Source organism: Rhipicephalus microplus, chromosome 1, assembly GCF_043290135.1.
Source record: "Rhipicephalus microplus isolate Deutch F79 chromosome 1, USDA_Rmic, whole genome shotgun sequence".
In the NCBI taxonomy this organism is placed as follows: Eukaryota; Metazoa; Arthropoda; class Arachnida; order Ixodida; family Ixodidae; genus Rhipicephalus; species Rhipicephalus microplus.
Genome location: NC_134700.1, coordinates 80,699,587 through 80,721,426, shown reverse-complemented (window position 1 = coordinate 80,721,426; position 21,840 = coordinate 80,699,587). Strand labels below are relative to the sequence as shown.

At 46.6% G+C, this 21,840-nt stretch overlaps 2 protein-coding genes across 3 annotated transcripts in view; one reads left to right on the top strand and one right to left on the bottom strand.

The window, feature by feature from the left end:
- The window catches only part of LOC142782390 (uncharacterized), a 252,259-nt gene that overhangs the window by 214,086 nt on the left and 16,333 nt on the right, over window positions 1-21,840 (bottom strand). The gene's annotated exons all lie outside the window — the stretch shown is intronic.
- LOC119178639 (uncharacterized) overlaps window positions 1-21,840 on the top strand; it is a 109,585-nt gene that overhangs the window by 76,450 nt on the left and 11,295 nt on the right. For both annotated transcript variants that reach the window (XM_075882243.1, XM_037429855.2), the window contains 2 exons: window positions 4,691-4,786; window positions 9,273-9,382. In XM_075882243.1, the coding sequence (XP_075738358.1) occupies window positions 4,691-4,786; window positions 9,273-9,367 (191 nt within the window). In that variant the 3' untranslated portion in view covers window positions 9,368-9,382. The remainder of the gene's footprint in view (window positions 1-4,690; window positions 4,787-9,272; window positions 9,383-21,840) is intronic.

Genomic DNA, 21,840 nt, shown 5'->3' with positions numbered 1-21,840 from the left:
TGTTATGTTTCCCGTGAAGCTTCCTCCTGTGGACAATGCGGCGAACTGTTGTCTGCTGGCTGCGTCGTGCACATGCCTCAAAAGTTACATACTACACGTTCGTACGCACGCATGGAGACAACTTTGCTGTTAATTTTTCTTTTTTTCGTAGTAGTCGTTTGTAGAGCCGTGCCTGCTATCTGTGCACTTAGCGAAGACGATTGTGATCGAACTAGCTCGCTCCGTTGTATGTTTGCGTACGTGAACCTCTTAGAACCTCTGTCCTGACTACTCGATTGATCTTTGATGATGATAGAGGGCCCTAGATCGCGACTGTTGCTGATGCTCGCTGGTCGCGAACAGCGTGCGAACCCACTTTGATCTATAGGCCAGCATATGTGGTATGATATTGTTACTGGGTGGTCCGTAACAATATTATACGATATGACGCGAGGAAAAAAAAAAGAACAATGGGATACAGAAATGTATACATCCTTTCGTGGCCCATTTCATCGTTGGCTTTGTCTTTTTTCCCCTCTTCGTAATAATGCCGCGCAGTATGTACTATGACCAAGTAGGTCAAATCAAAGCTCATATACATGACATTTGTCAAGTGCCACTTAGGACTGGGAAATAGGCGAAGGCAAGCTCTAAAATGGGTTGAAACTGTGTCATACACAGTTTCAACCCACAGTTTTTTTATACACAATGTGCACTCGGGGTACCAATACCTGCGCATGTCTAAACCTCAGACGAAAACGTAGGTTGGTCAACGTGTGTTTGCACGTATAATACGCGATAGCTGAGCAGGTATATATCCTCAAGCTCTTTTGGGGACACGATCACTTTCGCATGATTCCGCGTCGTGTTGTGCAGTGATTGTTACATGTACTAAAAAGATGTGAGCTTGTCAAGCCGTCAGCGTCGCGGCAGCTCACCTTGCATCGTTCTCGAGGCAGCGTGTGCCAGCTGGCTGTTTGATTCGTGGACGCGGCGAGTGATCGTGCGAGCGTACGAAGTCGTTCTTCAAATGCGTACGCTCGAGGATGATATTTCAGCTTTTTGGCGAGCTTAGCTAGGTATTTCCAAGCGGACAATGCAGAAAAAAAGCAACATGCACGCAGCGCATTGTTTCGTTTGCTGCCACGACGATAGAGTTTGTTAACGTTTACGCAAGCTGTCCCCGTGTTCGATTTTGCGATCTTCGGGCAGCTTTGGGTTGTCTCGGGTTCCCCACACACGTGACTACAATGCTGTTTCCTGTCCACACCAGAACTAGCGGACTGACCCTCTGGCTAGCTCTGGCTGCTAGAGAGCTGCCAGAGGCCTGAAAATCAAAGAGCCTCACTCATGGAAAGGGGGTAGATTGATGGAAAGGGGAGTGCATGTGGTTTGTCCTTGGTTTGTATTATTGCCTTTTGTTTTGCCCGCGATGCGCATGCGCGGGATTGTGTTGAGCACCAAGTGTATGTTATATATTTTCAATTCAAGCATCAAAGCTTTCAGTTGTGAGTAAGGACTTGTGGTGTGCCCTTTCTTGTCCGTGTCTTTTTGCGCTACTTTTACGTTGTTACGATCAGTCAAAATGAGAGCTTCTGCAACTCATGAGCGACGTATGCCAGTCTGTAGTGTGTTTTCGTGAGGACTAACCGGTTTCATTTGCACTGAAATTTAATCCCGTCTCTCAGCTGCTGTGCAGTCACTGTTTGCTTTCTAACAGTTGTGAGAAACTGGCTCTGATTTACTTCTGGCCATCTATATTCTATAATGTGCACCTAATCCTTGGTAGGCATCCCTTTTTTTTTTTTCACTTGCATTGAAATGTCGCCTGTGCAGTCGGCAATTAAACCTGGCACCCTGCGCTTAGCAGCACAGTGCTGTGGTAAGTAAAGTACTTGCCTTCTTCTGTAGTTTACCACTGAATGAATGCATGGGTGTGAGGCACTGAAGGGTTTCTTTCTGTGTTTCAATGCTTTAATCATAGTAAATTTCTCACCTCAGTTGTTTGGTGCCTATGACCTGTATGAATGGGCTTGCAGAGTGCTCACTGGGCTAGCAATGGTCAGTGTAGAGAGAAATCTTGGTGTAGATTACACCTCAGCAGCATTTCTTCACTCTTCAACATGGCACCTACTAGGTTCCAGACATGCAGCACAGTGGGATGGCAGGAGGCTGACGCTTTCACAAGAACAGTCAGCCAAACAAGATTGATGTGCCAGTCTGACGGGGCAGCAGTTCACCAAAGTTAAGAAGTATAGAAACAGGGTTCTTGTGCCAACCCTAAAGGTAGCCTGTGGCACATGGGACATCACCCATATTAAGTCAACGCTTAGTGATTCAGGGCTGAGGATGAGAGGGCACCGAGTGGCATTCACGGGAAGGCCAATCAATCAGAGTCTGAGCTTAGAGGTGACACACTCACACTTCGCCTATGTTCAGGTAGAGTTAGATGTATGGTTTGTAAGTAGCTCCACTGCAACAGTTGCTCTGAGAGACCGCGCTTGGCATGTGGCCCCATCAATGTGTGCGCTTGGCACAAAACATGGGAATGCAAATTGGTCCCAACCGTTTTGCTACTGAGCCGTTTGACAAAAAAGATTCGCGGCCTGTACAGGTAGGTTTAGGCACTGAGACTTGGGCACATCCTAGGTGCCACCAGTTGGCTAAAACTTATTTTTAAATTTCAATGATAGTTTCTCATCTAGTCCTAGTGCACCTTTTGGATAAATCGATGCTAATTTCTGTGACAGCCATATGCTTTATCTAGTAACATTTGCTTGTCTGCCTGGATCCTGTGAATATTTTCAGTGAGTGATCAGTGGGTGGTGTCTCATGTACATAAGACCTTAAGTACTTGGAAGGATGTTATGGTGTAATGACATGGTGACTAAAGTGATGTTCTATGGGTAAAGGACACATCCTAGTCTATACAAGCGCATGAACGGTCAGGCCAGCAAGTCTGACCCACTTGTTATTCACGAGACCGTACGGCTCTACTAAAATGGCGCAGAAGTGCGCCTAAGTCGGAAGGATGAACAAAATTAGGATTTTACTGACTTCTATTGGATGCTATCAAAAACTTAGGACTGAACACAAATAAGGCACCGTAGTACGAACAGTGTCACCGCATGTGATGTACACCATAGTTAAGATTCAGGTTTGAGATGCACCAAAATGTTTTACAAGTACCAAGAAAAGACCTGCTTACATGCACTTTTTTTTCAGCGTTAGAAGCTGACAGCACTGTCATTTGTCAAATATGGTGAATTGTATAGTAGTTTCACATTTAACAAGCATAGTTGAGACCAATAAATCGAATCTGAAGGGGCCAGAAAATTATGTTGCATATATAACAGTGGTGTTGTTTACTGAAAACATGTATGGGCCACAGCAATCAGTTGTTAAATGTCACATTATTATGGACATTTCTATTTAAGAAGGGATACCCTTTTAAACTAGTACGTAGAATGGGGATAACTTGTATAATGAGAGCTGCCACCACGCTATTTTTCTGAAGCTGCCATTAATATAATTGTAGTGGTTTAACGTGTCAAAACAAAGATATGGTTATGACAGACACCATACTATTGCTAACATTATATGGCACCAAGTCTAGCTATCAGTACTTAGTATTAGCAAGTTGCCTTCCTCATAGCTAATAAGCCAGCACTCTGCTCCTGTGCTCTGAAGATCCGGAAAAAATCACTTTCAGTTTGATACCACTGACATCTCAAGTAGATGTCAATGAACCTTTGTTAAAGAACACCTGACACCAAATTTGGGAACTCGAGATGATTGTTTTGTTCAATAACCGTTATAAAGTAATGACACCAGCATTAATTATATGTAGACTGCAGTAGAGCATTGACAATTCGATTTCAGCATTACCAGACTCGGAGCTACAAATTACTGTGAATAAGTCGCAAACAACACTTCTGCTGCCAGGGACGCTTTAATGATGTTGGACTGAAGCAAGCTGAAATTGCCACCTCCCCCCCCCCCAAAAAAAAGGCTCACTGAGAGGGTGGGGAGGGGGGTTAACAGGAAATAGATTAATTGAACAATCGATGCTACATCAAGTCTTATGCATGCAGTGCCATTTACCGTTACATTGCTTTCCTTGAGCTGAATAAACTCAATTCACAAACGAAAACAGTACGCCGAGCTAACCAGTTAGTTCAGTTGCTGGCATAAAAGTATTTGTGATTGGAGCGGCACTTCGCTTATTGTTTGAAATGTGCTGCACTGAAAAGTAACCGCAATGCTTTGTCCATAAAACGCTCTTCCTTGCATGTGAATCCAACAGGCCTATGGCATTATAGACACAAGCGAACTTTGAAATGTACGAAGGGTATAGGCTGCAAAAATATCAGATATTCGTGTACCATACACACACAATGATGCGCTGTATTCCAATGATCGCTACACTTTAAGGGATTTTAAAAAGTGGTTGATTAATAATGTAAGCATTTTTGTGATTGAGGATAAAGATTTACTGTTGCAGATGTTGAATTGAGACACTTACAAAATGACCCAGAAAGGAAATAAATGTGATATTATGACAATATTAATGGCCAGTGGAGGCGGGTGCGAACTAGCAACCGGCCCGCTATCTGATAAACTGGCTGAGCTGGTCTAAAACGAGGCAGGTGGAAACGTTCATGCAAGGAGGATTGGTGATAGCTTGCTAACCTCTTCGATGTTTCCGTAGGGGACAATGAGGAGAGCTACAAGCTTCTGGACAGCATCATGGAAGCCGACGCCTCGGAGAAGCTCGACTGCGTGGCTGACGAAATGATGGCTACCGGTTCGTTACACTTGCCCCATTTCTTTGCTGGCTGAATGCTCCAAGTAGTCTTGCAGTGCAGCATAGTGAAAGCTTTTCAGCCTATGCACATCATGTTTAGATACCTCGTGCATGGAAAACCTTTATGCAGACGGATCCAACTCTTGTCATGTGCATTAGCTGTCAGTAGTATTACAGGCACGGCCAGTTTTATCCCTTGACATTTCATAAGCAACCCAAATAGGGAATAACATTGTAATGTTATACAACTTCTATGCATACGTGGACCATCTGTGTTGAATTTGTCTAAAGGCATTTTCAAAACTCATGTAAAGGTAAAGTATTATGAGCACTGATTAGGAAAACCACCTGGTGCTAGTTAATTTGTTTAGCCTTATATTGCCATCACCACAGAACTAACTCCATGATAACGGGACCAGATATGGGGAAAAGGGTGCACAGTTATTAAATATAAGGGCGGTTCCATAAGTACTTAGCCTTCAAAAGGAAAACGAAAATTTCGGAATGGTATCAATTTATTTCTCAACATAGTCCCCTTTGAACTCGATGCACTTGACCCAGAGATCCCCCAACTTCTTCACCCGTCAGAAGATTGTGTTTTCTCCTGGGCTGCAAAATAGAATTCTGCGGAGGTGATAACCTCTTCATTCCACTCAAATTTTTGTCCGGCGAGGGACTTTTTCCAAGTTTAGAAACAAGAAGAAATTACTCTTCTTGTTTCACAATTTGAAAAAGTCACTCGGGGCCAAATCTAGCGAATACGCTGGCTGGGGCACTACTTTGTTGCCGAGTCCGACCAACTTGGCCGTGGCGATGGCGCAGGTTTGAGCTCCCGCGTTGTCATAGTGAAAGAGCACCTTTTTCTTCACCAAAATGTGACCGTTTTTTTTCGTAATGCGGGGTCAAATTGGCCCAGTATTTTGGTGTAGTAGGGTCCTGTCACTGTTTTACCCTTCTCAAGGTAGTTGACGAAGATCACACCTTAAGAATCCCAGAAAATGGTGGCCATTACCTTTCCGCTCGATGCGATAGCCTTCGCCATCTTAGGAGCATGTTCGCCGAGTGCAGACCACTGTTTGGACTGTTCTTTGGTCTCTGGTGTGTGCCAGTAAATACGTGTTTCGTCGATGGTCACAAAATGACGCAGGAACTCCTCTGGATTACGCTTAAACAGCTCCAAACACTGCTCTAAAGTGGTCTCACAGACACGTTTGTTGTCTAGACTCAGCAAACGCGGCTTTCATTGTGCCAGCAGCTTTCTCATGCCTGAAATTTCATGCAGGATATGACTTGCGTAGTGCTTTGAAATGCCTACCGTGTCAGCTATCTCGCACACCTTCAGTCGACGGTCTGCCAGTATGAGGTCGTGGATTTTCGCCATATTCTCGGCCGTGGTAGCCGTCTGCAGGGCTCCTAGGTGAGGCTCATAAAAAACCGATGTACGACAACATTTAAACGTTGAACCGATTTTTGACGGTGACCATCAATGCGGAAGACTCACCCCAGACAGCATCTGGTCGCTCTTTTGTTTCACTGTGCGATTTCCCTTCCAAAAACAAGAATCTAATCACCGACGGATGTTGCTCCTTCTCCATTTTAACACGAAAATCATCTGCTTTCTCAATCGGCCAAAACGAAACCGCGAGTCCAATGCGACTGGAGCTTTGCACGTGCCTCTCTAAGAAAGCGTATTCAACGTCAGTATATGTCTCATGTGATAGTGTCGCGCTATCAGGGTGAGGCTAGGTACTTATCGGACCGCCCTCCTATGATTGTTCATATGAATCTCATAAAATAATGAAAATGGGTATGACATCGTAAACATAAAATTTCTGCATTTCTTCACCGAGGAATTAGAGTCGTAGCAGCAGAGGTTGTGACAAGCTAGGAGGCCACACACTGGCCATCCGAGACAGCCACATGCATCAGTACACAAGATGCTGTATTTCTTCATTCGCTTGCCCCTTTTTTTTGCGCGGGGGGCTCTGATGGAATTCATTGTAATGTAAAACGGGATAAATGTTGTAGCCTCTGCAGTTGAGGCCTTCCACCGTAGTTATCGTCGCCTATGGTAGTCAATGACGCATTTGTAATGCAAGTAGACAAGCATGCGTGGATATTCCACGCATCTCATTTCAAGGAACCAAGCTTGCACCCACAAGACAGACGACAAGGAAACACGTATCACCTGGTTTCTGAAATAAAGAAGCGATTTAGAGTGAATATTTTGAACGGACATTGTCTTTGGCAGCTTGCTTAGGGCACTACGTAGCCACGCACAGGTGTGTCAGAACCCTACAGCACACTCGCTGAGACCTGATGCAGAGTCGTTTCATGTGCTTTCCATGGTCATTTTTCACAGTGGTGTTAGAAACTCAGCATGCACGAGGGGTTACCGTCATTTTGCAAAATGTTTATGCTGCTGAATGTTTTGATAATTGTTGCATTTGATAAAAAGCATGTTAATTACAGTGGAGACTCATTAAAATTAACTTAGAAGGACGAGCTAAGTATGTCCCGTTTAATAGGAGCTCTATTTACTGAGAAACAAATGGGGCACTTAACTCCGGTATAAAACCAGCTATGTCATGGCAGCCATGTCATATAAAACCAGCCATGTCATGGCATTTGTTCCATTCAACAGATTTACTTTTGCCGAGAGTCCTGTGTATGCCTATTACTTGCAATAAGCATTTGTCTTAATATTCTGAACAAGCACCTATGCTTCATTGAAAGGTATTCCGGCATAATTTGGAGGGGGGTTGGAGGTGCCCCTTGCTCGGTTACAAATCAAATTTCCTGGGTGGCAGCAGAAGAGTCGCCAAAAATAAAGAATTCACACCTGTGCTTCTAATGTAATGCTTTTTAGAATAGTACATATGATTATAGAATAACTGACAGCGCAGTAGATGAGTTATGGAGAGAAAGAAGAAAAGGGCACAGCGCTGTACTCACAGCTATGGTTGCATTCGAGAAAAAGAAGAGTACACTTGCTCAGGAGTCGACTGTGTATTTCAGGCATGTTTTAAGCTCAATATGTAACACATTGCCACTGGATTGAGTTTAGCTGTATTCTATGTGGTGATCATGCCATAACAGCACTTAAGGAAACAGGGTAAGTCCTATACCCACCATGTATTTTAGGCAGAGTTTATGTACCTTTTTCTCCATAACCATAAAAGTTATAGTTATTTTACTATCATTGTGATCATAACCCATTCCTCCTCTTACTGAAGCAGAATCATCCTTGAAACTTCTAATCCTAATTTCTTGTAATTATTTTAATTGAGGTACCTAATTATCACCTGTTAATCAGTATTAGATGTCGTGTTAGAAAAAGTACTTCCTCACACGAAAATAATTCTGCTTCAGTATACTCTCTGGCACGTTCTCTAAATACTGCTTGAAATCTATGTTTCTAGATAGTACAGCGGTTGCTAAGAAAAAGGTACGTAAGTACAAAAAAGCTAGTTTTGAGATGCTTTATTTCAAAAGCACCACGAGATAACCACCAATTGAAGGACATTTTAATAGGCACCAGCCATATACTCATCACTAGTATCACTTTTTCTTTTCAATTTGAGGCGTCTGGCCTGGCGGGCCTCACCTCCTTTTTCGCCTGCTTCGCAGCTGTGTCAGCAAAGTACTGTCATTGCAGGTCAAGTGCGTGTAGGCCCGGCACTGTGTAGTGACCTGGCAAAACTCCAAACGCATTCAGTGCATTCATACAGGCTATATTGCCATCATTAAAGGTGATTACAGTGTCAAGACGGCATACCTTCAGCATTAGAAGTCTGAGAAACATGTTGTTTGAAGCGCGCTCCTACACAAAATTGTTGAATGACTCGGGGTTTTGAGTTTTCCTATGGAGGCATTTGACAAGTAATTCGGGATTAGCAAGTTACTCATGAACTGGCTTACCAGCCTCAAGAACAGATGCCGTAAGGTGTTCTTCGTGAACATACGGGTCACCACTGAACTGGGATTCGTTGAACTTGCGCCAGGTATCAGCGTCGTTCGGGCAGAGGCCGTGAGATGGATTGGTATTCGTAGATGCCACGTGGAAATATGTGGCCCACACAGATTTTCTGCCTATATTTCTTCTAATGGCTTAACCATTATACTTTTGGAACTCTGCAAACTTTTGGAACACGTGCAAAAAAATGTGCGTAAAGTACTTTTACCTGTGGCTAAACATTGACTCGGCAGATAAAGAACTTGTTGCCAGACCAAATATTATTACCATTAGACTTGTCAAAAAAATTAGTGCCCTTTATTTCGGTGCGTTTTTAGCTGCCCACATGTGCACTCAGGTGAAGCTTACTTAAGGGGGGTGAATCAGGCCGTATAGGTTTCGAAATATGTGATTTTTAGACATGCTAGAACAAACAAATGACTGATTCTGGGTCAGAAAAGTCTGCAGACTTGAAATTGTACAAAAAAGAAAATTGTTCTTTGTTTTGATTTTTCTGTTATTCTTCTGTAGACCCAACTGGGCAACAGCTGCAAGCTAGCATGGAGAGTGCAGCACGCAGTCTCCTCGAAGACATTAAAGCCAGCTCCGAGGCACCACCGCAATGACTCTAGGGCATCCAGGTATGATTGAGCTTGACTCGTGTGTCATGTGACTTTATATATAGAATTTTGGCTATATAAAAAGGTTCTGTGATCTCCGCACTGTTCAATTTATCGAGATTCCGCTGTAGTCATCCATAAATACCTGCCAACTCTTCCAAATTTTTCGTAAAGTGGACAAACTTCAACTTCTTATTTATGAATCTTGCTTGAAATTTTTTTATAGAATATATTATTGTAAGGCAACGTTTTGGCTGAAAGACTTCTTTTACTTGCCGAGCCTCTGTCCCACAACACAGGTCAGACTGTTGATGATGAGTATGTACATATGATAAGATGACGCGCATGAATAATGCTCACACTTATTTCCCCCCCACGCGTGAGCGGCCAGCCCAGACGCGTCTTAGACGGAAACGGAACGTCGAACAAATGGCTTCAGACGCGATACATGGACAATCTCCGAACCACGACAGCGACGATTCGAAGAAAGGTCGCTGGGAGTGACACGGTAGTTCACTGGTGACGTTTGTTCATGGATTGTATAGGATCTAATGAAACGTGACTGAAATTAATCGCACAATCCTGGAGTACGAATGGGCGTCCAAAGCAACACTTCATTCCCCGGACTGAAGGAGACGTCACGATGAGAGCTGTCGTAGCGCTGCTTGGGATCTTGGTGATTGGCTTCTGTATTAAGGCGAGCCTGTTGCCGACATTCCTCGAGCCTTGTGATGAACTGCTCTGATACGGTTGCTGAGGCGTCAGTTGGAAGATTTAGGAATGGTGAATGTCGGTGAACAGCCGTACACGAGGTAGAAAGGCGAATAGCCAGTAGTTCTTTGAACAGCGGTGTTATGGGCAAACGTCACAAAAGGCAAAATCGTATCCCAGTTGTCGTGGCTTGGTGCGATGTACATTGATAGCATCTCTGTTAGTTTCCGATGAAATCCCTCTGTATGAAATCCCTCTGTATGAAATCCCTCTGTCAGCCCATTAGTTTGGGGGTGGTAGGCTGACGTCGTCTTAGGTGCTGTACCACAGGTTGTGAGCAGGGTTTCGATTATGGTGGACAGGAACGTCTTGCCGCGATCACACAGGAGGACGCAAGGTGCACCGTGACGCAATACAATGGCGTTGAGAAAGAAGTCTGCGACATCTGGAGCAGAACTTGTGCGTAGTGCAGCAGTCTCTGCGTACCGTGTCAGGTGATCGACAGCAGTCACAATCCAACGATTACCTGCTGGTGTGATGGGGAGAGGTGCTAGTAGGTCTATGCCAACCATGGCGAAAGGAGCCTCGGGACACGGGATGGGTTGCAGAAGGCCAGCAGGAGACGAAGTTGGTCGCTTCCGCCGTTGACACAGATGGCAAGATGCAACGTACTTGGCCACAAAGGTAGAGATGCCAGGGCAGAAGAAACGTTTCCTGATGCGGCTTTGTGTTTTGTGAAATCCCAAGTGGCCTGCACATGGGTCATCGTGAAAGGCTTCGAGGACTTGGTGACGTAGAGAACGCAGAAGTACTGGAACCTAGTGATGTCCATCAGTAGTGTAAACGTAACGATAGAGCACATTGTTATAGAGCTTAAATTGTCGTAGTTGTCGGTGCAATCTAGCATTAGGAGTAGGTGATATACCATTTAGGCGTTGAATAATGCTATTGCAATATGGATCATCACGCTGGCGTTTGGCGAACTCAGTGTAGTGATTTGAAGCCTCCGTATCGATAACCGCAAGTGGTGATAATGTGAGGGGTGACGCAGTGCTTTGCCCACCAGACGAGCAATCAGCTGACGTACTCGATGATGACAGTGGAAGGGGGCAATGAGAGAGAGCATCTGCATCTTGGTGTCTTTTGCCAGATTTATAGGGGACGTCAAAATCGTACTCTTGTAGGTGGAGCACCCAACGACCGAGGCGACCAGACAAGTTTTTCAGTGACGATAGCCAGCACAAGGCGTGATGGTCTGTAATAACTGTGAAGTGGCGTCTGTAAAGATACGGTAGAAATTTTTGTACGGCCCAAACGACTGCAAGGCACTCCTGCTCAGTTATGGAGTAGTTCTGTTCAGCAGCCGTAAGAGCACGACTAGCATACGCAATAACTCTTTCCCGTGAAGTGGCATCCCGCTGTAGAAGAACTGCGCCAATACCATGGCCACTCGCGGCGGTGTGGAGACATGTAGGTACGTTCTCGTCGAAATGGCACAGAAGAGGGTCGGATGTTAAAGCATGCTTGAGGGCTTGAAAGGCACGCTCGCAGTCGTCGTTCCAAGCGAAATTTGATGCGGATGTCAGCAGCTTATGCAGTGGCGACGCGATGGCAACAAAATGGCTGATGAAGCGGCGGAAGTAGGATGCCAGGCCCAGAAAACTTCGTAGGTGTTTCTGATTTTCCGGCCGAGGGAAGCATATCACGGCAGCAAGCTTGTCAGGATCCGGGCAAATGCCATCTTTGCTGACAAGGTGGCCCAACACCTTGTTGTTCTTGCTGGCGAAATGGCATTACTTTGTGTTTAGCTGAAGTCCAGCATTAGAAATACACGTCAAAACTTCGTCTAAACGATCAAGGTGCTGACGAAAAGAAGTGGAGAAAATGACGATGTCATCTAGGAGAAAATGACGATGTCATCTAGATAACATAGACATGTTTTCCATTTTAGGCTGCGTAGAACTGTGTCAATCATGCGTTCAAACGTGGCAGGAGCATTACATAAACCGAATAGCATCACGTTGAATTCATAGAGCCCGTCTGGTGTTGCAAAGGCAGTTTTTTTCTTTGTCCGCTTTGTGCATAGGTATTTGCCAATAACCAGACCGTAAATCCAGGCTGGAGAAAAATTCAGCGTCTTGCAGAGAGTCAAGTGCGTCGTCGACTCGTGGGATCGGGTACACGTCTTTTCGCGTGATCTTATTAACTGCTCGATAATCGACGCACAATCGCACCGAACCATCCTTCATTCGGACTAGCACTACAGGTGATGACCACGAGCTGGACGAAGGCCGGATAACATCTTGTTTGAGCATATCAGCAACGTTGTTCTCGATGATTTTCTGCTCTGCGGATGACACTCGATATGGGCGGCGGCGCACAATTGTATTGCCTTCCGTTTCAATTCGATGTACGGCGACGGAAGTGCGATCCAAAAGCTTGAAATTCACATCAAATGAAGCACTGTGTTTTTGAAGGATACCCAAAAGTTCTTGCTTTTGCGCTGACGTGAGATCGGGATTTATTGTGGCTTTTAAAGCAGCCATTGTAGCCTGGTCATCAGTACTCGTAGAGAAAGATGGCGAGTCTCCGTGAAGGGGCACCAGAGAAAGTGGTTCGGTATCTGTGAAGCAAACCACACTGGTGCCCTGAGGCAGGGCAACAGGCAATGAAGTTGGGTTAACTGCCGTAACTAATGCTCTGCCATCACGAAAGCGCACCAGGCTAGGAGCGATGGTAAGTCCACCAGAGATGTAGCGTCCACACGGTGCTGGGAACACATCACCAGTACTGATCTTATCTGATGTCAGGGTCAGAATATGCTCATTACCTGGAAGAATAAAACAGTCATCAGCGGTGACGAAGCGCTGGCTACGAGCATCTTTATCGGACGAAAGCGCAGTATCTGACATGCGAATGACCCTCTGACAGCAAGATATCACGGCTGAAGCTGAGGAGAGAAAGTCCCACCCTAAAATGAGTGCATTAGCACACGAAGACAGAACGAGGAACTGTACATGGTGAAGGATGCCCTCAAGAAAAACTCGTGCTGTGCAAACACCAGAAGGCTGAACAAAAACCGCATTAGCGCAGCGAAGCGGAGGGCCATCATACGGTGTCTTGACTTTGCGTAATGAAGGATGCCCTCAATAAAAACTCGTGCTGTGCAAACACCAGAAGGCTGAACAAAAACCGCATTAGCGCAGCGAAGCGGAGGGCCATCATACGGTGTCTTGACTTTGCGTAAACGGGAACACAAGTCCATACTAATAACTGAGAGCGATGCACCTGTGTCCACCAAGGCTTCAGTCCATATACCCTCAACACACACTGAAAGTACATTGGAAGGGCGTTCCGGAGGAGTTCGATGCAGCCCGCAAAATGCAGCTTTCCCTCCTGAAGCTGCACTCTTTAGTTTTCCGGGCGATGATCAGACGCCGTGGTAGCCGGACGAAGTGGTGACGAGGAACGGCGCATAGGTGACGGGGAGCGACGGTGCGAGGAGCGGAAGGTACTGGCTGCATCAAAGTGCTGCGGAGAGGGTGAGCGGCGTTGGTACAGTTGGTATGGGTGGCGATGTTGTGGAGCAGGGGCAAACTCCTCCCTCCAGAAGTCACCATAGCCACGCCTTTCGTCTTGTTGACGTCGATGACAGAACCGTGGGATGTGGCCACGTATTTCGCAATAATAGCAAATCGGTGGAGTTAAATGCCAGGCATGGAAAGAAGGAGGCGGTGCCTTCGGGGCGAGGGCATTCAGTGAGGGCTGCGTAGTTGACACATACTTCGATGACTGCTGAGAAGGTGACGCTGCAACCACCTGAGCGTATGTCGGCTTTGGAGGGGTATGCGAGCTCGGGACTTGCTCACACGTCATGGATGCCAGTTCCTCCCTGATGATGTTGCGGAGGCTGCCTGCAGAAGGCGTTATGCAAAGCTCATAAGACGACGAGGTTGCCTGGAGTTGCAGCTCCTTGCAGATCATGGACCGTATGAACGCACGGAGCTCATTGTCATGTGTTGGCCTGAGATCTCCTGTGTCAGGTTGTAAATGTATAAGTTGAAGGTCATCGAGTCGCTAACACGTACTGATGATATCCGCGACCGTGGTGGGGTTCTTTGCCGCTAAAGCGTTAAATGCGACGGCGCCTATGCCCTTGAGCAGGTGGCGAACGCGGTCATGTTCCGCCATTGAGCTGTCGACGCGACGGCATAGGGCGAAGACATCTTTAATGTACGAAGTATAAGACTCACCGGAGTGCTGCACACGTTCAGCAAGCTTCCGTTTGGCTATGTCTGCACGGACAGAAGGGTTGGCAAAGATCTGATGGAGCTGCTGCTTAAAGGTAGGCCAGTCCGGGAAATCCACTTGATGGTTGAGAGACCATGTCTTAGCAACCCCCGTCAGAGAGAACGGTACGCGGGACAGCTTCAGAGAGTCATGCCAATAGTTAAGCGCACTCACACGGACGTACTCATCCAACCAGTCTTCAACGTCTTCACCGCGAAGGCCGGCGAACATCGGGGGATCTTTTTGAGGGGCGGTGACAGTCCATGAAGGCATGCCCAGGGGTGTAGGTGGGGTGGATGGAGCCGTGTTGTGCTCGTCTTGAGACATGACCGTGGGCTGACTGCGCAGACGGCGACCCAACCGGAGCTCCAGGGATGGTTAGTAGTCGAAGATAACGAAAAAGCGTTGCAGGGAGAGGACCAGGGGACCGGAAAGCACTCTCCACCACTTGTAAGGCAACGTTTTGGCTGTAAGACACTTCTTTTACTTGCCGAGCCTCCGCCCCACAACACAGGTCAGACTGTTGATGATGAGTATGTACGTATGATAAGATGACGCGCATGAATAATGCTCACAATATTTAATTTCAAATAGAATAAAGTTGAAAGTCTATTAAAACAGTGTGGCCTTTCTAAATAGCTCTGGCATGTTGACGTAGCGAGTCAGGCAGGCCATTAAAACGGTGTTATGGTACGTTCCGCTACTGGTGAGACCTTCTGTCATCTTTTCGGGGGATGGTTACGAATCCGAACCGTAAAAATGTTTCTCTTTCTCTATGTCGCTGCCGCCTTGGTGCGTCTGCAGACATGTGTCATTGGCATTGTGTGTAAGCAGGTGGTTAGAACTTCAGTTTTTGTGTTTTATTTCGTACAACCTGCTGCTTCGTCCAATGCAGTAGGGCTGCTGTGTTTAATGGTACATTCGACTGGTCATTTTCGAGTGCTCCAGAGGCTTTAGAAAATTTACGTATATTATTAACTAAGTATCACTAATAAAAACATTAGGATCAATACATGACAAGGAAGCAGGAAAATGACTTTCATATTTGGATGTTCTCTTAGATAATTAACGCTGTTGAGCTCACTGCTTTTAAACATGGTCGAGCACTCTCAGACAACTATCCTACGTGCCAGGAACGGTAGTGGGCTTGCAATGCAATGGCAGGCTCGAAGTCGCAACAGTACTTCCAGGCGTTTCTGAACACTTTCCTCTCCTGGATTTTCTGGGGAGCTCCAGAATTTTGACGCATCTCTTACATTTGTGCGTGTTCAGACCCCATTCAAACCAATCTGATCCAGGCTTTTTGCAAAACTACCGCATTGTGGAAACCAATTTATGACACCTTGATGTAGTTGTACTACAGAGTTTCAGTGGTACGAAACCGGCTGATATGACTTCGTGAATTTCCCCAGCCAAATTTTTTTTTGGCCCTAGCCAATGGACCGAAAATCGCATGCTCTAAACACCTTTCCGTGTCACGGTGGGTTTTTTGAATTTCGGTTTCAAGCCGACAAACAATAGCCGAGAGCAACATGCTGGAAGCTTCATAAGTACGCATGCAACTAGCACACGTACTGTCAGAGCTGGATGAAAGCACAGTCGTTCTTGGCACGATCTTGTATGTTGAGTATGTAGCTGAGAGAACTCGGGCAAGTGCTCATGCGTGTTACCCAGCCAGAGCAACGTGGCCTTCTGCGAATGTTGCTCCCAAAACCACAGCAGATGCAATCATGGATAGCAACAAACGACTAGGTTTTTAAGGTGCATGCTTGGCCAGCGCGTGCGAACTGAAAACAGAACTGTGGTGTACAGCAGTTGCGCCAAACAGAACTGCTGTCGCTGCGACACGATTATCGAGCTCTGAAAAGACGCGGCAAATGCAGCCATAGATTAGAGGCAATGAAGTCGCAAAGCACATTTTGGCATTCCTGTCAGACCTTCGCTCATGACTGTGGGGGCACAGACTTGGACACCTAGTTTCCAGTTGGCCTCAAGCAAAGGTTTGATGCGCACTTTTGGGGCAGCCGGCATGCATTGTTGGTTCGTTCACGTGAGTCCCAGAAAGAAATAGTACTTGAGTTTTTTTGACGAAAACAGATGTTTTGTGTGTATGCCGTGGTTTGAAAAAAGATTTAGCTGGCTTTTATTGATGTGAAATTGTGGGTGATACGAATATGTTTGCTTTCTTTGAGATTCATATCACGAAGATTCTACTTAGTTTTTGAACACTACACCTTCATTGTTTATCATATGGGGCTATTTGGGAGACTCTTCCCCTTTATTCTTTGGAAATATTTTTCTCTGAAAAAGTAATGAAAGGGGGGGAGAGGCACAAGGGAAGTCAGCCTGCCTACCGCTACCCTCCCCCTTGTTTGGTAAATTTATCTGATTCAGATTCTTTAAACTTAGCAGTTGTGGGAACACGACAGAATTGCCATACTTTGTGCTGTCGAAGAGAGGGAAGTTTGGATTTTGGAAATTGATGTTGGACTGGCCACCATGTGAAATGTTTTGACCTGAACATTTCACATGGTGGCCAGTCCGACATCAAGGTCCACATCTCACATCGCTATGAAAAATGTCACAGCTTTGTCGCAGAGGCGAAGCAATGAACGCAATAGTAACAAATTGGAAGGTCACTCACAGAATGGAAAGCAGATCGAAACGTGCCCCGCGTTTCTCACGCACAAATGATGCACAAAACGTACTCACAGGTACACATGCATGCGAATAAGCGTTTCAATTGTTACTTTGCTGTGTCTGAAAATCGCACGCTTTTCGCAGAGACTGCAATGATTGCAGTGACCTTTGTGCGCCCGGTATTTACAACAGAATCGTTCCAGGTAAAGCCCGAGGCCAGCCAAGATGTTCGATCTTTCCCTCCTCACCGCGAAATAACAGTGCACAAGGGAGTGTTGCTCCCCTCCTCTAAGCGGGGCAAAGTATGCTTGGGAGATTGGAGCGCGCGCCGCCGTGTGGTGTGGCGGCGCACACTCATTGCGTCATCATCTTGTTTTCAGTGCAATAAAAACATACACGAATGTACCCAATTTAAAAACTAGCAGCCTACGTAGCCCTATACTATCAATGTCCCCTGCAATGCTGAAAACACGATAATTACAGCCGAGAAGCCCGTGAGCAGCGGAAGGTGGTAGATATAAATAGCTTGCCATTTGAAGGGTGAAGTACATGTTTCTCGGTGGCTTAGTGGTTAACGCCTCCCACTCACGATTGAGAGGACCCAAGTTCGATTTCGCGCGCTGGAGTCTTTTTCTGGGTTGTTTTTTCTTTCTTGCATTTTTATATACAGTGAACTCCCGTTAAGACGAGCTCGTTTACGACGAATTCTCGCTTATGCCGAACAACGTGAGAACGTTTGTTTGGTTTTTCATAGACCCAATGCAAAAAAAATCCGCTTAAGACGAATAGCCTTGTACCCGCTCTTCTGTTAAGACGAACACTTTCGCGGAGACCGGGAGACCGAGGCGATTCTACAGAGGAATGATGGCAATCTTGGGGGGGCATTCCCACGGCCGGAGGGAAAGAAAATACAAAAGCAGCAACGGCGCGAAGCGAATTCGCGCCACGGCGGAGGGAGGGAGGCAGCGACAAAAGAATGGCCTGCGGCATCACCTGCACTTCGACCCGCAGAGCGAGCGGCAAAGCAAACAAGAAGAAAATGAGAGAGCAAGAGAGTTTTGAGATCGGCTATCGTCCGCGAAGAAGCAAGCTGGGGAAAAAGTGAAAAAACAAAATGACGACCGAGACTCCCTATTCGCGAAGAGAGCAGCTCTCATGACCAATGCCGTTTCTCAGCGGGAACATGTGAGCTCGCGTCGTACAGCCACAGCTCTCTCCACGAGGATGTTCTTTCTCCTCTCCGACCTCGCCGTCGCCATCGCCGAGGAAACGAGTTCTTTCTCTGCGCCAAGCCTGCGATCGCACGTTTTCTATTCCATGCGCTTTGTTTGCTTCGCTTGTCTCGTTGAAAATGGCCAGCAAGCCAAGTGTACAACGAAAGCCAATCGAGCTTTCAAGGAAAGCAGAAATTTTGTCCGAAGTGAGAGCTGGCAAGCTCACGAAGACCGAGATTGCACGCAACTTCGGGATTGCGAAGAGCACACTAACGGGCATCGTGAAGGATAGTGCGCGGGTAACTGCTGCATTGAGCGATGGAGAATGTTCTGCTCGCATGGATCCAACCTGCTCGTAGCGTGAATCTGCCTGTGAATGGCGTAGTTCTGAAGGCGAAAGCGGAGGAAATTGCCCTACGAATGAACATCGAATTTGCCTGCAGCGACGGATGGCTCGATCGCTTCAGAAAAAGACACGGACTTGTGTTCCGATCTATTGCCGGTGAGGCCGCCGCCGTTGACGAAGTGACCTGCAACGATTGGAGGCTGACCAAGCTGAAGGAGATCCTTCAGGATTATGACCCCGGCGACGTCTACAACGTCGACGAGACAGCCCTCTTTTACCAGCTGCTTCCACAGAAGACGCTCGCTTTTGCTGGCGACGACTGCACAGGGGGAAAGCACAGCAAGGTGAGGGTTACCGTACTCATTGGCGCAAACATGTCAGGAAGCGACAAGCTGAAACTGTTGGTCATCGGCAAATCAAGATCGCCGCGCTGCTTCAAGCACGCTAAAACGCTGCCGGTGACCTACACGGCCTACTCAAAATCCTGGATGACTCAGTCAATTTTTGAGGAGTGGCTGTAAGACATGGATTGCCGATTCCAGAAAGAAAAGAGATGTGTCATATTCCTGTTGGACAACTGCCCCGTGGGCACGGGCATGTTGCCGACCTTCAGGCCATTCGCTTGGAGTTTTTGCCCGCTAACACCTCAGCCAAGCTCCAGCCAATGGACCAGGGGGTGATCAGCAGCCTGAAAAGGCACTATCGCCGATCTCTTCTGCAGAGAATGTTACTGTGCATGGAGAGCGACGAACAGTACACAGTGGACCTGCTGACAGCACTTCACCTCCTCACGAATGCCTGGAGCCAGGCGACTGACATGACTATAATAAATTCATTCCGTCATGCTGGTTTTGCGGTGCCCGAGTGCTCGACGCAGGACAGTTGGGAAGACGACGAGGAAGAGGTGAGCCTCGTTGCCTCGCTAGGCAATAAAGGACTCGTCGTGGACATAGGAAGTAATGTCACTGTCGATGAAGATGTGCCAACCTGCAAGGAGGACACATTGGACACATTGATTGATGAAGTTCTAGAGGTTCCTTCGGAGGTGATGTCAGAGGATGACGAAGATGCCAGCATGAGGCCTGTGCCTGTGGCAAATGATGCTGCAGATCTCTACATTAGTTCGTTAAGGGGGGACGTGGCAAGTAAAACTAATTTTTTTATTAATGTACTGTTTGTGATGAAATTTGGTGTGTGTATGTGGATGATTGTGAGGATTCCAAATATGAAAACCGTTTTCAAATACCTCTTGTACTTTTTGAGTTACAAGCATAATTATACTAATTAATGCTCTTCGCACTTAAAGAGATAATTATTGCTAAATGAAATTATTTTTTCATATTATTATGTTCCCAAAGCATCAACTTGTGCAAAGAAGCTATTAGTTGATTTTTCTAGTTCTTGTAACCATAAATAAAATTTCCAAAACATGGATGTTGTTTTGCGCACACATCGCAGTAATTATAAAATGTGTTCTAAAAATTTTAAATGATGAGTAAGAAGAGAGATAAAGCTTTATTGCACTGCTAAAGGCCTCCTGAGCCTAGTGCAAAAAACGGAACGACTCTATCAGTCTTTGTTAAAAAATGACAGATGTTCTAGCGAAGGCACATGGGCGAAAATCAAGAGTTGAGAAAACTGACTTTGAAAGTTCACTCTTGTTTGGAAGTTCACAACATGCCTAAAACACTCAGAATCCTCCTGGGCAGTAATCCTGAGATGCTGTGGCCTTGGCCTCTGTAGAGCGCAACCCAGTTTTGCGCTTCTTTGTCGTGGAACAATGCGTCTTTTGAGCCCTCTTCACCCTTTTGGCATCCTTTTCGGCTGCTCGCCGCAAAGAGCAGTCTCCTGGATTGAAGCCCAGTTGAGCAGTGATCTCTTGCAGCGCACTCTTGCAGCCACCATTGAAACGGCAGACTGCATCTGCAACTGCACTTTCCACACTTCGAAGGGAGGCGAACTGGCTCTTGGACTGGAGTGACCAAATGAGGCTGTTCATACTCTCCACAGCGTTCTGGGTTTTTCCCTGCGCACACCTTTCAAGGAGCTCTTTGTTCGAGAGGCGCTTGTAGATTGGCAGCAGTGCCACTCGCACGTGAGGGGGCAGTTTATGTTTGTGAGGCGGCAGCGGCTCTCCCTTGGCCAATGCCTGATTGTGCGGGCACCAGGAGTCAGTCCCACTTGGGCACAGGTCGTGGTGTGGATCCTGGTCTGTGGATGTTACATAGTAATAAGTGGCCATGATGGCCCTGTCCATGCCAGGAACATCGTTGGGGTGGCTCTTAATGGCCCAGCCATAATAATTCGTCAACTTCTTTATAAGGCCCTGCGTCAGCCGGACTTTGCCACCCATGCTCAGTCCTCGGCCTTTGGATTTGTGCTCATCAAGAAGGTTGCGCAAGGAAGTGCCCATTCTTTTTTTCACATGGTTCACACACTCCTGTTTCTTAATCAACATGTAGCCATACACCTTGTCTTGCGTGAGGGCAAGGTACGTACGGCTGTCACCGTCGCAGAGCACATTGATGTATCGAAGCTTGTACTTGGTAAACGATCTTTCAAACATGATCCTCGCTGCTTCTACTTCCATTTGGCCTGCATTAGCATCGGTGTTCTTTTGGCACTGTGGCTTGTGTTTCTCAAGCCACTCCTCATAGTTGTCGTCACCAGGCTTGGGACCAACAGCACAGCCTTGGCAGTAGTTGGACAGGACACAGTGGTCCAAGACCAAGCCTGTGTACAGCTCGATTACACAGCCCACGCCAATATGACTTCTGTGCCCCCTCGTCATCCACGTGCCGTCGTAAATGACGTCAATGTTGCCTGGCACTCCTCCTAGGTCCTTGTAAATGTCATGCACCTTCTGTGCACTTTCTGCTTCAATGCGGGTGGCAGCTGATGTGGTGGCAGGGTGGCTGTACTTCCTTTGCAGTCTCTGGTAGGACTTGTGGTGCAGTGCTCGATGCAAAATGTCCATCGCAGAAAAAATGTCATTTATGGCAGATTGTTTTCTGCCAACTGACTGCACAGCCCTCAAAGCACGCACGTTTACCTCAAAGGGGTTCGTTTTTTGTTGCCCGGAGCACCTCGGGGACGACCACGCACTGTTCACTATGCCACAATTGTCACAAAAAAGTTCCATCCTCGCCGCGAGTCCAAGGCAGTGCGTAGTCTCGAGGCGTATCGACCCTTCGTCGCACTTGTTGCACTTTACTGACGAAAGCAGACCGTTCAGCATCTTCTTATTTACAATGAAGAATGTGGAGTCCTTACCGCCG